Source organism: Emys orbicularis, chromosome 2 (genome assembly GCF_028017835.1).
Source record: "Emys orbicularis isolate rEmyOrb1 chromosome 2, rEmyOrb1.hap1, whole genome shotgun sequence".
In the NCBI taxonomy this organism is placed as follows: Eukaryota; Metazoa; Chordata; order Testudines; family Emydidae; genus Emys; species Emys orbicularis.
Genome location: NC_088684.1, coordinates 184,827,522 through 184,845,668, shown reverse-complemented (window position 1 = coordinate 184,845,668; position 18,147 = coordinate 184,827,522). Strand labels below are relative to the sequence as shown.

The 18,147-nt window shown below is 40.3% G+C and overlaps 1 protein-coding gene across 1 annotated transcript in view; it reads right to left on the bottom strand.

Moving 5' to 3' along the window:
- Positions 1–18,147, bottom strand: part of GALNT1 (polypeptide N-acetylgalactosaminyltransferase 1) — a 152,734-nt gene that overhangs the window by 116,508 nt on the left and 18,079 nt on the right. The window contains exon 2 of the mRNA XM_065400198.1: positions 12,423–12,652. Coding sequence (XP_065256270.1) covers positions 12,423–12,561 — 139 coding nt within the window. The 5' untranslated portion in view covers positions 12,562–12,652. The remainder of the gene's footprint in view (positions 1–12,422; positions 12,653–18,147) is intronic.

Sequence of the window (18,147 nt, the reverse complement as noted above, 5' to 3'; positions counted from 1 at the left end):
CTCTCTATTTTTTGGCGTAGCTCCCTGGAACCCTTGGCGCTCCCTCTGGTTGGCCGCATCTACCACTAGGGAGTCCGGGGGAGGGTGTGTATAAAGCTGTTCATAGCCCTTGGATGGAACAAAATATCGCCTCTCAGTCCTTTTAGCCGTGGGGGCCAATGAGGCTGGCGTCTGCCACAAGGTGCGGGTTGTGTCCGCAATGGTCTTTATGAGAGGCAGGGCTACCCTGGATGGGCCCGACGGGGTCAGGATGTCCACCACCGGATCAGTATCCACCTCGATCTCCTCCGTTTGGATCAAGAGGCTCCGGACTGCTCGCGTAAGCAGCTGTTGGAGGATCCTATTGTCCTCCAGAGCCAGTGCCGCGGACGTTCCCGCCACTGCCTCATCCGGCAAGGAGAAGGAGGAGATCCCCTGAAGAGGGCCTTCTTCTATACCCTCTACCTCTACCAGGGCCTGCGGCACACGGTACTCAGGCTGCACGGCCGGTGCGGGTTCAGGATGCGGCACCGCGGCCGGTACCGGGGTCGAAACCGAACGACGAGGTGTGCTGGGTGGTGCCTGCGGCGTTGGGAGCATGGTCCCCGTCGGTGCCAGTGCCTGACTAGGCGGTGCCATGTCCCGTTGTGGCACACTCCTGTCAGACTGCAGTGCCAGTGGTGGGGGCATTAGCGGCAGGGCCACCAACGTCGAGGAGACTGATGTGGCCCGTGAGCGGGGTCCATACGCCTGACTCACTGACTGGTGGTATGCCCATGGTGTCCAGAAGGGCCACTGGGGGGGCGGTTGCCACTGTTGCTGCCACTGCTGCGGGTAAGGCTGGGCACTCGCACGCGAGGACGATCGTCTGCTCCTCGATCTATTGGAGCAGTACGAATCCGCCTCCGAGTCAGAGGTCTCCGAGTACGAGGACATAGGAGGGGCGGTACCCACTGTTGCCGGGGACCGGTGCTGCCGGACCGGAGAAAGTTCCCTCTGCGCCGGTGCCGCTGGGGTGGCGCAGTGTGGGGAGCGCGGCGATAGCATTGCCGGTTTGCCCCGAGATTGTAACTGGGGTCTAGGGGTAGCCGGAGGTTCTCTCCACCGGTGCGGCGACGCCGGCACCGGGAGGCTCAAGAGGTCTGAGGCAGCCTCGAACGCCTCCAGCGTCGATGGGAGGCGCACTTCCTCTATAATGTCCGGGGATCTAGGCCTGTCCAGACTCAACCGTACCCTCTCCGGGGCAGGAGTCAACAGGATAGCAGAATGGGTCTGCGGTGCGGCCTGTCCTGCAGCACTCGTGGACGGCGCTGGCCCCTTAGGGTCCTGGTGGGGGGGAATGTTCCCTCACCGGCCTCTTTTTAACCGGCACTGGCGATGAACGATGTCTCACCGAGGCCGATTTCTTGTGTGCCGACTCTCTCCGGTGTTGGGGTTTAGAGGCTTTGGCCTCACAACTTATCGCTGGTGCCGGGGCACTGCGCACCGAGGATGAAGTGCTGGGTGCCGGGTCGGCAGGCCCAGGGTCCGATTGTGGCCACAGGGCCGCTTCCATTAGGAGGACTTTAAGTCTCTGCTCTCTATCTTTGAGAGTCCTGGGGCGAAATGCCCTGCCGATACTGCACCTGTCTCTTTGGTGGCTCTCCCCGAGGCACCTTAAGCACGAAGAGTGTGGGTCACTCTTCGGCATAAATTTCCCGCAGTCCCTGCAGAGTTTGAACCCTGGGGACCCGGGCATGCCCCAGTGGGGCGACGAAAACGTTGGGGAAAACCCCCCCAACAACTATCTAAACTAACACTAAACAAACAAACTGACTAACTATTTACAACTAAGACGGAACACTGCCATGATTACTGAAGAGCAAGCGAAGTTCCAGCTAAGAAGGAACCGAGGGGGTGGAGGGTCGGCTGGCCCCTATATACAGCGCCATGAAGGCGCCACTCCAGAGGGCACCGAAGCCAACCCTACGGATGCTGCTATAGTAAAATTTTCCGGCTGGCGTGCACGCGGCGCGCACACACCTGCGTGGAATGGATATGAACAATCACTCGAAGAACAGAACAGAACATTATTTCATTTTTATGTTTCTGAGAAAGCATTACAAATAATTGAGACTAAAAAACAAAACCAATGTATCAAAGTGGCCAGTGTTTCTTTAAATACCCATTTTGGGATATTTTTCAAAAATTAATTTTTTTTAAATACACAAATAATGAAATTTCAAGACACTTGTTTTTAACTTGATCTTTAGCATATATATTGGCTATAAGTCATCTAGCTATTGAATTATCAGATTAATTTAAATAGAAAACAGTACTATAAATGAGCTAAATAATTCAATGTACTCTAACAGAATATTAGGTAATTCCAGTAAGATCAAGGCACCACCCTTTTTCTAATCCTGCTTCCCAAATATGAAATGCTCCTTAATTTTTGGCTAAGAGAGAATACTGTAATCTTACACGAGGTCAAAGAGGGGGAAAATAGCTTGCCAAGAGCAAAAACAAAATGCATCCTATACTCACTGAAAAACTTAGCATTCAAATTATACGAACATATAAAGAATAACAAATGAGATATCTTGCGCCTATTTCACTGAGTTTTCCAAAATGACTGCAGGGGGGAAACTATTAGAAATACCTAAATTCAGTTTGTTAGCATTTCCATTATAAAAGATTTTCAGAGTTTTTTCTTAGAAGCTCAAACATTTCCACTGTTTCCAGCAGGCCTTTGAAATTTGGTAGGGTGAATACTCTGTGACCAAAGAAATACCTTTTCTTTGTCGCATGAAATTCGTTCAAGTTTGGCCAAGACGTACTGTTAAAAATTCCCTGTTGACCAATCTGCCTGGTTCAATGGAACTGACATGTTCCTGCAGAACACTGATTACACCAAATCACCATATTTCAACAGAGAACTGTTCCGCTGGAAGATTTTCAATAACCTAATTATAACACTGGTCTACAATTTTTGAGAAGTCATCTGCTTCAGAGATAAAATGTGCTATTTATTATGTATTTTGATGTGCTGAATTCAAATATGACAATTAAAACAACTGATTGGCTACTGTTTCTAAGATATTTAAGTTTTTACATTTTATGTCTATGTATATTGTGTAGATAGTAGAGTTTTAATCATAAATTGTAAACCTAGGTCTTTTCATGTGTTTATGGTTGCTTTACATGATAATATTTCACCTGTCCTGTTTATGTAATACTTTAAAAATCAGCAAAAGGGTTATATAAATAAAATGTATTATGAAACAAAAGGCAAAAAACTATTATGTACATAGTTTAGTCCTATTCAGTGTCTACTCGGCGCTTCTTGGCTTGTCTCTTGTATTCATTAAATGGAGCATCTCTTGTCACTGTCCAGCAATAGTCTGCAAGCATTGATGGGCTCCATTTGCCCTGATAGCGTTTCTCCATTGTTGCAATGTCCTGGTGAAATCGCTCGCCGTGCTCATCGCTCACTGCTCCGCAGTTCGGTGGAAAAAAATCTAAATGAGAGTGCAAAAAATGTATCTTTAGTGACATGTTGCAACCAAGGCTTTTGCATGCCTTGAGGAGGTTTTCCACCAACAACCTGGAGTTGTCTGCCTTGTTGTTTCCGAGAAAATTTATTGCCACTAACTGGAAGGCTTTCCATGCCGTCTTTTCCTTGCCACGCAGTGCATGGTCAAATGCTTCATCTCGAAGAAGTTCACGAAGCTGAGGACCAACAAAGACACCTTCCTTTATCTTAGCTTCACTTAACCTTGGAAATTTTCCACGGAGGTACTTGAAAGCTGCTTGTGTTTTGTCAATGGCCTTGACAAAGTCCTTCATCAGATCCAGCTTGATGTGTAAGGGTGGTAACAAAATCTTCCTTGATTCAACAAGTGGTGGATGCTGAACACTTTTCCTCCCAGGCTCCAATGACTGTCGGAGTGGCCAATCTTTCTTGATGTAGTGGGAATCTCTTGCACGACTATCCCATTGGCAGAGAAAACAGCAGTACTTTGTGTATCCAGTCTGCAGACCAAGCAAGAGAGCAACAACCTTCAAATCGCCACAAAGCTACCACTGATGTTGGTCATAGTTTATGCACCTCAAAAGTTGTTTCATGTTGTCATAGGTTTCCTTCATATGGACTGCATGACCAGCTGAAATTGATGGCAAAACATTGCCATTATGCAGTAAAACAGCTTTAAGACTCGTCTTCGATGAATCAATGAACAGTCTCCACTCATCTGGATCGTGAACGATGTTGAGGGCTGCCATCACACCATCGATGTTGTTGCAGGCTACAAGATCACCTTCCATGAAGAAGAATGGGACAAGATCCTTTTGACGGTCACGGAACATGGAAACCCTAACATCACCTGCCAGGAGATTCCACTGCTGTAGTCTGGAGCCCATCAGCTCTGCCTTACTCTTGGGTAGTTCCAAATCCCTGACAAGGTCATTCAGTTCACCTTGTGTTATGAGGTGTGGTTCAGAGGAGGAGGATGGGAGAAAATGTGACATTGATGGTTCAGGACCAGAAGTTTCATCCTCTTCCTCGTCTGGCTCAAGTGAGAATGATTCTGGTGCATCAGGAACCGGCAGTCCTTCTCCGTGGGGTACTGGGCATATAGCTAATGGAATGTTTGGATAATGCACAGTCCACTTTTTCTTCTTTGACACACCTTTCCCAACTGGAGGCACCATGCAGAAGTAACAATTGCTGGTATGGTCTGTTGGCTCTCTCCAAATCATTGGCACTGCAAAAGGCATAGATTTCCTTTTCAACCACTGGCGAAGATTTGTTGCACAAGTGTTGCAGCATATGTGTGGGGCCCACCTCTTGTCCTGATCTCCAATTTTGCAGACAAAATAAAGGTGATAGGCTTTCTTAACCATAGTGCTTATACTGCGCTTTTGTGATGCAAAAGTCACTTCACCACAAACATAGCAGAAGTTATCTACACTGTTCACACAAGTACGAGGCATCTCTGCTCACTTTGGCTAAACCGAAAGGTGTCCCTTTGCAAAATCAAACACTGACAAATAAGAGAGCACGACACTGTATGATTTCTAGAGCTGATATAGGGCAATTTGTTCAGCAGAGTGATGTAAGCTTCGTTATGATTGCATCATCCATGACTTCTAGGAATAACATGATGCAATTCATATCATGTATGACGCAATAACAGCTTCAGATTGCATCATTCATTGTTTTGCCTAAAAAGCAAGTACTGTCCAAACCCAGTCATAGATTTATTCATAGATCCAGTCAAAGATGTATTTTAGTCATTTCTGGTTTAAATTGAGATCCCTTCCCTTTATAACTCACTTATCCTCCGCCTTTCCCAAGTCAAGGGTCGTATATACTGACCCAATAGCATATCTTGAAAACTAGAGCCAATCAACAATTTTAAGCATCATTTTCTTTCTCAGTGACCCAGAATTAGTAAAGTTTGACTACATTTATTTCAGAAGCATTTTGGCTGTAGAGCAGTCTAATCAGTCTAATTCTGTTATGTATCACAGGACCACTTGCCTCATTTGGTGCACAGTATGGACAATGCAACCCAAATTCTGCGCTCTCAATTTTTCAAGTGCTTCACTTTACAACCTAAAAACAACAATTAAAAGATTATAGAGACAAGGTGGGTGACGTAATATCTTTTATTGGACCAACTTCTGTTGGTGAAAGACAAACTTGCAAGCTCTTCTTGAAAGTGTCTCTCTTTCACCAACAGAAGTTGGTCTAATAGAAGATATTACCTCACCCATCCTGTCTCTCTAATATCCCAGGACAAACATGGCTACAACACCGCTGCAAACAAAAGAACATTATGTATTTCAGAAAATATCTCCCATGAATTGGTTTGATATTCAATTAGTCATAAAGGAGACCTTCTGAATATTATAGCTATACAGAGATGTTATAATTCTGTTTAAAACAGTGTCTAGTCAGCTTGCTAACTGGTTTCACTCTCAGATTTCAAACCAGTACTACTAATAGAATGCTAAATTAATATATTTTACAGCAAAGCTAATTACTAAGTGTAATATCAAATATTTAATTGAAAACACAGTCTTTCCATTCATATTATACGGCCATTTAGGACTAACAGAAAAAAGTTATATGAAGTAATATTGTGTAACTAACTTTGCACTTTTCCTACATTATATTTATCTTAAAGTGCAAATTATAAAGTTTCTACACATGCAGAGGACTGAGTTCAATTTGAAACTTGACTTCAGTGACAGTTGGTGGGAAATTAAAATACAGTTTCTGCATCACATCACCATTGTCCCAAAAAGAAGACAGCTAGCTGCCTTTAACAGAAAGAACAAAAGTCTCAAGGGACAGTTCATAAAATCTTAAGAGTTTCAAATTACCATTCACTAGTTCTTATTTAAACATTCTTTGACTGCTGCTCCCAAGCAACTTTTATAAACAAAACGTGCAAAAAAAACTCTGAAAATGGAAATGATCTACTAAAACAACTGCTTTTTCAATCAAAAACCTTTGAGTCTTCCTTTTTTGCCTGTTCTCTTTCCCCATCCCAGTTCAGTTCATCCTCCATCTCCTCCAACTTGTGGTACTACATATATGCAAAGCATTTCCCCAGTAACATCAATAGGAGCAGCAGTAGAGCAGAGAAAAAGCCTCCTCCCACTGCAGAGATGAGGGTTTAATACATGTTCCCCTCTCCTCCCAAAAAAGTTTCAGTGCCAGTCAGGGAACAGAACTTTTCAAGGAATTTCACATTTAATTTGTCCTCTGCACATCATTTTTTTTTTATAAACACAGTAAGTATACTTAAAAGAAATTAGTCACATTAAATGCTCCAAACACAGATTCTGGCCTTAAAATCAGAAGAGCCTCAATACAATTTATTTTTATCTTCACAACACCCTTATGAGGTAAAATATCATCACTATTTTACAACTGGAAATTAAGGCATAATGATTAAGACCAAAGTTGTCAAAGTAACTACAGTAAAATCTGTGTTATCTGGCACTTTACCAATCAGAAAGCTCTATAAACCAGCATTTTGGGAGGGGGATGTGGGGCATGGGCTCTGGAAGGGAGATTGAGTGTGGGACGGGGCTCAGGGCAGGGGGTTAGGGCACGGGAGGGGTTTTGGGGTCCCAGATCCATGTGGTGCTCAACTCGGGCGGCTCCCTGCAAGTGGCGACATGTCCCTGCTGCTCCTAGGTGGAGGTGTGGCCAGGCAGCTCTGCGCACTGCCTCCATCTGCAGGCGCCGCCTCCATCCGCAGGCACCGCCCCCGCAGCTCCCACTGGCCGTGGTCAATGGTCCTAGGCGAAGGAACCACCACGGGGGATCACGCTGGCTCCGCAGCTCCCATTGGCAGGGGACTGCGGCCATGGGAGCTGTGGGGGCGGCGCCTGCAGGCAGAGGCAGCATGCAGAGCCACCTGGTCATGCCTCAGCCTAGGAGCAGCAGGGACATGTCGCCGCTTGCAGGGAGCTGCCTAAGGTGAGCACCGCCAGAATCCCTCCCATGCCCCAACCCTGAGCTCCCTCCCACACCCAAAACCCCACCCTCCCTCTTAGTTAACTGGAATTTTTGACTTATTCGCACCCCCCCATTTCCTCAACATGCTGGATACCAAAGTTTTTACTGTACTAATTTTGAGGGCCCCCCTTGAGATGCTTAGGACCTGATTTTCCCAAGTACTTCCAGTTTATACAATCTAAGCACAGCTGCCATTGACTTCAATTGTGATTGAGTGCGCTCAGCACTTCTGTATATCAAATCCCATGCGTCTCAAACTGGGCACCCAAAAATGAGCCACACAGTTAGTGGCCACCTCCTAAAAATTTGGTTTAAGGGACTTTTCCAGTTGCACATTGGAAGTTTACAGAAACCCAGTTCTCTGGGGTGGCATTCAACTGCTTAAACCATGAGATCAACCTTTCTCTTCCTGCAGTTTCCTGCCTCATTCACTACTCAACTTCCAAGTTCTATAACAAACAAACGAACAAACAAACAATCAGCTTCCTCCACTACACAATACTGTTTGGGCGCTGTCTATCCTATGCACTGAATGAGTCAGAAGCCCCTTTAGAAAAAATAAATAGGTGATCATGTAAAGACTGCATGGTAATGCATACATTCCACGGTGCTGATTTACAGTTGCATGGACCACCTTAATTTTGATATTTCTTAGGTTTTTGGTGCTTGACTTTGCAACTTATCTTTTTCTGTGTAATTACCTAGGGTTTTTAAAAAAAACAAGTGAAGGAAATTGAAATTCTATCACATGTAATATAACCATATTCAACCCAACCCATCCTCCCAATATTGGTTACCTTTAGGGTTGGCAAGTTTAAATCCATAGCATAGACTTCTAGCACTAAGCTAATGGAGTAGCTGACAGAAGCCACTGGAAGGGGATGAGATACTTCACTGGTCGATTTCACAGCTACTTGCTAGACAACAGGGAAATGTGGGGACTTAATAATCCTGGATTCTATTCCAGGTTCTCAAGATGCTTTAAATTAGAAGGCCTTCTGCCCACATCTCCCCATGCCCATCCCAGTCTATTCCTGCCCCATATAACCAATCCTCCCTCTGCTCCTGTCCCTTCCTAGTGTACTGCTTTCCCAGCTCCTCACTCCTTGCATTTAAATGCAGGCTGTTTTCTCCTTCTACTCTATGCTGCTGGACATCAGCAGAGAAGCAGTCAAAGTCTCCCTACTCCCAGCAACTCCAAACAGCCAGAAGAAGCAACTGTAAGAAGAGTCCTGCTCAGCTCCTGCTGCACTTAGAAGTAGTACACTAAGCCCTGATGGAATCTTCATACTATTTTGCTGTCAAAACCTTTGTGTATGTATCTATGTCAATTTTCAAGGGCATATAACTGTCAAATAGAGGTGGATTTTCACAGGGAACTCTATAGGCACCTCTCTGACATACACCCATTTAATGGAGATGTTCTAGTCCCTCCATGCTTTAGAGAAAGGTCTTGAAATATTGCGGGGTACAAGAAATTTCTAACGTTTACAAAAAAAATTTCCCCGAATGTCGTTCTTGGTAATGGCTGAATCATTTTTTGACACATTTCAAAAATTTCAGCCTGAGTGGTTAGTTTGGCAGGGTAGATAAGAAAAATGATTTTTTTAAATTTAAATCAGATTTTTTTGATTTTGTTATTTAAATTACAAGAAGTTTTCCTTTTAAAATATAAACCTGAATTTAAAAATGAAATCTGAATTTAAAACAAAATATGTTAAAGTCTAAACTTACTACATCATCTTAAAACACTTAAAGAAAAACATGCTGAATCCATGATCCTCTATTAAAAAAAACTGAGTTAAGACTTAAACATTGTTTTTTCTATATAAAGAAAGAATCTGGGGGAAAACATCAGAGGTTAAGCCTTATAAATATGGTACAATAGGCCAGCCTAACTAATTTAGGAGACTGTTATTTTCAAGAGACTAAGGCAAGTAGGAACTTAAGCTGCAGTCACTTTCACTTAGATGTATTTGAAAATTTTCCCAGACTGGCCTGCGATAATCAGTTTAAATTTACTGACTACATTTAATTTCTCTGTTTAATAAATCATTTAGTTGTACGTGTGAAACATCCTTTGATAAAAGAAGTTTATGTATCTAAAGCATTCACAGTTGCTTTAATAAAAATAAATTTTAATAAGCTGTTGTGTTTAATTAAATTTAGTTACCATCCTAATGCAGCTTGACAAATCATGAAGAAAAAGTTAATTATCTAGTAAATAATCAATCCATCATTCACCTTTTTCTAAACACACTAAAAATGTACAGTTCAGAAGAATCTGAAAGCTATACAACTGCTTAAATAAATAAATTATAGCTATAGAGAGAGTGGGCTGTCGATTAATCAGTTAACTCACACGATTAACCCAAAAAATTAATTGCAATTAAAAAAATTAATCATCATTAATCGCACTGTTCAACAGAATACCAATTGAAATTTATTAAATATTTTTGGATATTTTTCTACATTTTCAAATATATTGATTTCACTTACAACACAGAATACAAAGTGTACAGTGCTCACTTTTTATATTATTTTTATTACAAATATTTGCACCGTAAAAATGATAAACAAAAGAAATAGTATTTCAGTTCACCTCATAATACCGTAATGCAATCTCTTTGTCGTTAAAGTGCAACCTACAAATGTAGATTTTCTTTTTGGTTACATAACTGCACTAAAAAACAAAACAATGTAAAACTTTAGAGCCTACAAATCCACTCAGTCTTACTTCTTGTTCAGCCAATCACTAAGACAAACAAGTTTGTTTACATTCACAGGAGATAATGCTGCCAGCTTCTTATTTACAATATCACCTGAAAGTGAGAACAGGCGTATGGCACTTTTGTAGCAAGCCCTGCAAGGTATTTACATGCCAAATATGCTAAACATTCATCTGCCCTTTCATACTTCGACCACCATTCCAGAGGACATGCTTCCATGCTTGTTAAAAAAAAGAATGCGTTAATTAAATTTGTGACTGAACTCCTATGGGGAGAATTCTATGTCTCCTGTTCTGTGTTTTACCCACATTCTGACATATATTTTATGTTATAGCAGTCTCGGATGATTACCCAGCATGTTGTTCGTTTTAAGAACACTTTCACTGCAGATTTGACAAAATGCAAAGAAGGTACCAATGAGAGATTTCTAAAGATAGCTATAGCACTCGACCCAAGATTTAAGAATCTGAAGTACCTTCCAAAATCTGAGAGGGACGGGGTGTGGAGCATGCCTTCAGAGGTCTTAAAAGAGCAACACTCCGATGTGGAAACTACAGAACCCGAACCACCAAAAAAGAAAATCAACCTTCTGCTGGTGGCATCTGATTCAGATGATAAAGGTGAACATGTGTCCGTCTGCACTACTTTGGATTGTTATTGAGCAGAACCCCTCATTAGCATTGAGGCATGTCCTTTGGAATGGTGCTTGAAGCATGAAGGGACATATGAATCTTTAACACATCTGGCATGTAAATATCTTGCGACGCCTGTTCTCACTTTCAAGTGACATTGTAAACAAGGGCAGCATTATCTCCTATAAATGTAAACAAACTTGTTTGTCTAGGTGACTGACTGACTGAAGAAGAAGTAGGACTGAGTAGATTGTAGGCTCTAAAGTTATTTTTGAATGCAGGTTTTTTTGTACATCATTCTACATTTGTAAGTTCAACTTTCATGATAAAGAGATTGTATGAGGTGAACTGAAAATACTATTTCTTTTGTTTTTTGTAGCACAAATATTTGTAATCAAAAATAAATATAAAGTGAGTGCTGTACACTTTGTTTTCTGAGTGGTAATTGAAATCAATGTATTTGAAAAATGTAGAAAACATCCAAAAATATTTAAATAAATGGTATTTTATTATTGTTTAACAGTGTGATTAATATTTTTAATCGCTTGACAGCCCATATCTATATCTTTATCTATAGTTATAAGGTACCATCCTAGGTAGCAAACAGCTGTACCTAATCCAGAGTAGAGGCTCTATTTAGTTGTAAATCAACATGTTTTAATGGTAATATCAACCAATGAGAATGTACCTTTCTTCAGATAAGAATGGAATTACAAACAGAAAAACTGATTAAAACCAATTATTTAAAGTGAGGCTTTCTACTAGGTGATTTAAATCAATCCATCCTGAAGTCTGACAGAGTTATAATGGAAAGTGGAAGGCAATCTTAACAATAGCCATTGCCAGCTCTATCTGTATTTTACAGCTTTACTTAATTTGTTTTATATATCTGCAAAGAAAAATAGACATACCTGTATTGAACCCAGACAAGCTCCATACTTTATACTATAGTAGCAACAGTTTTATGCAGCTTAAAATATTCTTTCTAAAAGCACTGAGTTCCATTGGGTGGCATATGGAAACTATGCTGGGAAGCAAAGGAGGACAGTAATAACAGCTTTCTTGAATAACTTTGCTACAGAATAAAATAGTTCCTGTTTCAAAAATAAGCACTTATTAAACATCTCAACACTGGAGGGTTTACTGTACTAATTTTAATAAATGCCCTTTTGTTCCAACATTTATTTTGTAATGAGATGACTGTCCTTCAAAATTACTACATTTGGCCAAATACAGCTCTTAGTTACACTGCTTTATGCTATTGATGTCAATGGAGTTACTGCAGATGTACATTACGGTAGGGAAGGATTTGGATTATTTCCTTAACTCTGTTTTACCTTCCTATACTAACATCATTTTAAATGAAATCTGCCTTCAGAATGCCTCAGGTATTAGACAGCCTACACAACACCTCCAGGATTTTTATTTTTTTTTTAAAAGACTCTGAAAATATTTGTGATACGTACAAGATGAAGCCATACTCCTCCTGTTGGGAATTATCAAAGGGCAAGTTTTCACTGATGCTTATTTAAACAAAGTTGTAATTTATGAACATCTACTCACCGTCTCCAGCAGGTAGGCCTCGCTCTTTTTTCTCATCACATTTGTTGCATTCACTGAAGTACAGCAATAGAAACATATCCAAAAGGACCCAAACCAGTGAGGTGGCAAGGACCACCTTGCAATATGCAAATTTTCTCATGGCACTTTAAGTCAAATACAAAAATAAAAAAGTATAAATAAAAATATCAACAAGATTGCTTTAATCCAGTTTCCGAGACCATGTTCTGTATCTGAAAAGAAAACAAAGAACAGACATTACAAAAAAATCCAAAATGAGAAGTAACATTTAAAGAGACAATTTTACTTACATTTTAGGATAACAAATTTGAAATGCAAATTAGTTATCACAATGGTCCACATGCAAAAGTTAAGAAAAGCTCTAGGCACTCTACAAGTGAAGAGAGTAGACACAACTAAGGCAACTAAGTCTGGTGATGTGTTAACACTCATGCCTCCAAAATGCCAATGCCAATAGCCAAAATGCCAAGTTGTCTACTCAATGCAGAAGAAAATATGGAACTATATTCAAATTAAAATCCACTCTTTGGATTTGGACTTAATATATTGTTTACCCTTTGGAAATTTAGGTTAGCCAGCATAATGAAAGGTCTGATCACAACAGTCTTTTCTAATTTTCCTGGGACTGAAATACATTTGGCTAGAGGGGAATTATTAACAGTACACAGAGAATACTAGATTAAATACTTGAATTAGCTTGGTGATAAACAAGAAAATGAAGATCACCTTTGCTCCAGTCTTTACTGGTAAAGTTTTGAAAATGCCAGTATTTATGTCTAAGACTGCTATAGTATGGCAAGCAACAGTTTTATTTAATTTGCAACGTGGTTGAGAAATAAACAAGTTTGTTCCACTTTGCTGTTTCTGAAACAGACTTCAATTTTTAGGAGACTGCTTGCTATAGGAATTTGGCCCAATTTTGGATTTCATTTCCAAAGTTTCAAAGTGACTATAGCTTACTATTCTACATATAGTAACTGAACATCACATACCACCCAGATGTAAAAGGCAGGATTTTCATATTATATTTGATATTTAGAATCATAGAAATGCAGGACTGGAAGGGACCTCAAGAAGTCATCTAGTCCAGCCCATATTGAAGCAGGATTGCATATGCCTAGACCATCCCTGACAGATGTTTGTCTATAACCTGTTCTTAAAACCCTCAAATGATGGGGATTCCACAACCTCCATGGCTTAAATATGCTTATAGTCGGAAAGTTTTGCCTAATAACTAACCTAAGTCTCCCTTAATGTAAATTAAGCCCATTACTACTTCTACTTTCAGTGGACATGATGAGGACTTCTCTTTCCTATTAGCCTTCTCTTCTCTATATTAAACATGCTGAATTCTTTCAACCTTTTCTCATAGTTCATGGTTTCTAAACCCGTTATTCTTGATCACCTCTGGATTGTCTCCAATAATACAATAGCAAATTTCATGTGTTGCCTTCAATGAAAGTTGGGGGTCTCAGCAATTTATATGCCTTTACACCACAATAGTCTCCATCACTCACTGGAACAAGTTTTCTCCATGATCCAAAAAAGATCCGAAGTCTACCATCAGCATATTACACAGTGTTAACCTAGAACTGAAAGAGTACTGAACACATTTGATATGCTGCATTCAATTATTAATGTTCTTTTTAAAAATATCAAATTGATTTAGACTTAGCTGTTTGTTTTGTAATAGGATGCTGCAAATCAAAAAAATGTTCCAACTTTGACAAGCTTTTCATGCCTACAGAGTGAAGAACGTGTGTATTAAAAAACTCAATATAAAATAGAAATTAAAGCAAGAAAATGCTTATGGTTAATAGCTTGCTGGTGAATGTTTGACAAAGTTCAAGCTAAAAGGGGGAAAGTATACCAAGGTATAAAAAAAATGGAAAAGGATTTTCAGAACTGTCTTATACTTCAGACTCCCTTCTACCCGAGAAAAAAGTGTCTTCACAAAAAATGTCACTATGGCTAGGTCATTGGTGAGCTGAGCTCGCTGCCTATTATGTTTACCAATATTCTCTCTCAGTTGCCTGGAATTCCCTGTTGGTCTGTCTGTTCTCTCATCTTATAACTTTGATCATAAGCTTTTAGATGCAGGGACCATCTTTTTGTTCCTTTTGTACAGTGCTTAGAATAATGGTCTCCTAGGTGCTACACTATTACTGAAATATCCTCAAAGCACCTAATGTACCTTTGGGCATTATGTTAATTAACAACTCAGCTATATCAAGTTAAAAAAAAAAAAAGACACATACTTTGCTGCTAAGTGTACCAAAGTAAATATTGGTTACAATAAAAGTTATCAAGTGCAGTGAAGGATCTAGCAACAGGAGTAATCTGGTAGACTAATAAACTGTCATTTAAAATAAGAGTCCTTCTAACTTATAAGTTTAGAATGAACCCAATCATTGAATCCAGTTTGATCAATTTGATTACTGGGCAAATATTTACCCACTTTTCAACAAATTAAAGTTTTAGAAATGAACCCTTTAAATTCTATTATGCTCCACTTAATTCAAATTAAGAATAAATTCCACAGACACCACTGTAAATTGCCATACTGCAGACTTTTATACAATTGTCAACAAATATTTAAACACAAAAACAAGCTTTGGCTTCCCTAATTAAATTATTTTCAAAAACAAGAACACAAAAAATGCAAACTGGCTTCTGTCAATTACTTCCAGCAAGATGCTACAGGGTTTATGCTGGGTAACAAAACTGTACAGAACTTTGGCTAAGTGCTCCTGTCTATCATCATATTAATAAATGTTAAGATTTTACTAGGAAACTCTTCAACCACATGCAATTTCCTTCCTGGGCAACTTCCTCTGCTTCCTGCTCCGGAAGAAGTCTCTTCACCATATGCATTGTTGCTATATATGCAATCTCTTCCTGAATCATCTTTCAAGGGGGATATATTAGCAATTACAACCAGTTAGAAACAGAAAACCACAGAAATAAAGACAGCTCAAACACTAAACCTCAATTTTCTTTAGAGAACTTATTATGGAACACTGTCTTTCTTCCACATTACTGGCCAAATTCTATACCATGGAAAGGTGGAGCAACTCAGTTCTCTTCTAGGAAGAGGTATTAAGTTTTTAGGGTTATGAGTAATGCTTATGTCATACCGTCTCACCCTCAGCTTCCACGACTTTTGCAACATCCAAAGCAGTCTTGCAGGTTCTTTAATCCTGCATTTTTTAATTAATTATATTTCTAGCCCGTATGATTGCAAAGATATTTCCTACGTGAACCAGGCATTAACCAATGCAGCGCTGTTTTCCTAAGACTGACCAGATCAAACCTGTTCCAGGAACACTTTACAACTCCAGAAGGCAGATCTATCAAAGTATCTGTCCTGACAGACTCAAATTTTACATTTAAATTAAATCACTCAGGTAATGAGATCTTCATAGCTTTATGTTTGTAGTCACTACTCCAGGGACAATTAGCATCTTGCTAGCACTCCCAACCTTCGACTGCTTCTCCTACCCCATCCGTAAACTGCATCATGAATTTCACATATGTTAAGAACATAAGAATGGCCACATTGGGTCAGACCAATGGTCCATCTAGCCCAGTATTGTATCTTTCAACAGAAGCTTCAGAGGGAATGAACAGAACAGGGCAATTATCAAGTGATCCATCCCCTGTTGTTCAGTTCCAGCTTCTGGCAGTCAGAGGTTTTGGAACACCCACAGCATGAGGTTGCACCCTGACCATCTTGGCTAATAGCCATTGGTGGACCTATTCTCCATAAGAAAGGCCATACTGGGTCAGACCAAAGGTCCATCTAACCCAGTATCCTGTCTTCCAACCGTGGCCAATGCCAGATGCCCCAGAGGGAATGAACAGAACAGGTAATCATCAAGTGATCCATCCCGTCGCCCATTCCCAGCTTCCGGCAAACAGAGGCTAGGGACACCATCCCTGCCCAACCTGGCTAATAGTCATTAATGGACCTATCCTCCAGGAACTTATCTAGTTATTTTATTAACCCTATTATAATCATGGTCTTCTCAACATCCTCTGGCAAAGAGTTCCACAGGTTGACTGTGGGTTGTGTGAAAAAAAAAATACTTCCTTTTGTTTTAAACCTACTGCTTATTAATTTCATTTGGTGACCCCTAGTTCTTATGTTATGAGAAGGAGTAAATAACACTTCCTTATTTACTTTCTCCACACCAGTCATGATTTATCCAATTCTTTTTTGAACCCACTTATACTTTTGCCTTCAAAACATCCCCAGGCAATGAGTTGCACAGGTTGACAGTGTGCTGTGTATAGAAATACTTCCTTATGTTTGTTTTAAATCAGCTGCCTATAAATTTCACTGGGTTACCCCTGGTACTTGTGTTATGTGAAAGAGTGAATACGTAAGTGTTATTTACCCCTTCTCCACACCATCCATGATTACTATATTGCCCTTTAGTCGTCTCTTTTCTAAACTGAATAGTCCCAGTCTGCCATTTTGTCACTTAGTCTTGTGAGAACCCTTTGTAACTTCACAATCTGCTTTGGCCTGAACTATTTCGCGGAATTTTGTATCTGCAAGCTTTGCCACCTCAATGTTTACCCCTTTTTTCAGATCATTTATGAACACGTTGAACAGAACTAGCCCCAGTACAGAGCCTTGGGGAACATGGCTATTTACCTCTCTCCACTGACATTTATTCCTCCTCTTTGTTTCCTATCTTTTAACGAGTTATTGACGCAAAAGAGGACCTTCCCTATTCTCATGACTGCTTAATGGGCTTAAAAGCCTTTGGTGTAGGATCTTGTCAAAAACTTTCTGAAAGTCCAAGTGCACTGTATCCACTGGATCACCGATGTCCACATACTTGTCAAATTCTAATAGATTAGTGAGTCATGATTTCCCTTTACAAAAGCCATGCTGAGTCTTCCCCAGCATATCATGTTCAGCTATGTATCTGATAATTCTTTTCTTCCAACCAATTTGCCTGGTACTGAAGTTGCCTGTAACTGCCAAGATCACCTCTGGAGCGCCTTTTTTTTTTTTTAAATCAGACTTACTTTAGCTATCCTCCAGCCATCTGGTACAGGATGATTAAAGTGACAAGTTACATACCACAGTTAGTACTTCTGCAATTTCATATTTGAGGACCTTTAGAACTCTCATGGGGAATATCATTTGATCCTGGTGACTTAGCACTGTTTAATTTATCAATTTGTTCCAAAACCACCTCTATTCACACCTCAATCTGGGACAGTTTCTCAGATTTGCAACCTAAAAAAGAATGGCTCACGTGTGAAATCTCCTTCACATCCTCTGCAGTGAAGACCAGTGCAAAGAATTCAGTTAGCTTCTTCACAACAGCCTTGTCTTCCTGGGATGCTCCTTTAACACCTCAATCACACAGCGACCCACTGATTGTGTGGCAGACTTCGTGCTTCTGTTGTACTTCAAAAAATTTTGCTGTTAATTTTTGAGTCTTTGACTAGCAGTTCTTCACGTTCTTTTTTGGCCTACCTCATTATACTTTTACATTTGACTTGCTGGAGTTTTATTCTGCTTTCTATTTTCTTCAGTGGGATCTGACTTCCAATTTTTAAAGGATGCCTTTTTACCTCTAACCACATCTTGTACTCTTTTAAGCCATGGTGGCCTTTTTGGTCCCTTTTTTTAAAATTTAGGGTAGACATTTATATAGAGATGATATATACACATGAAGATTAA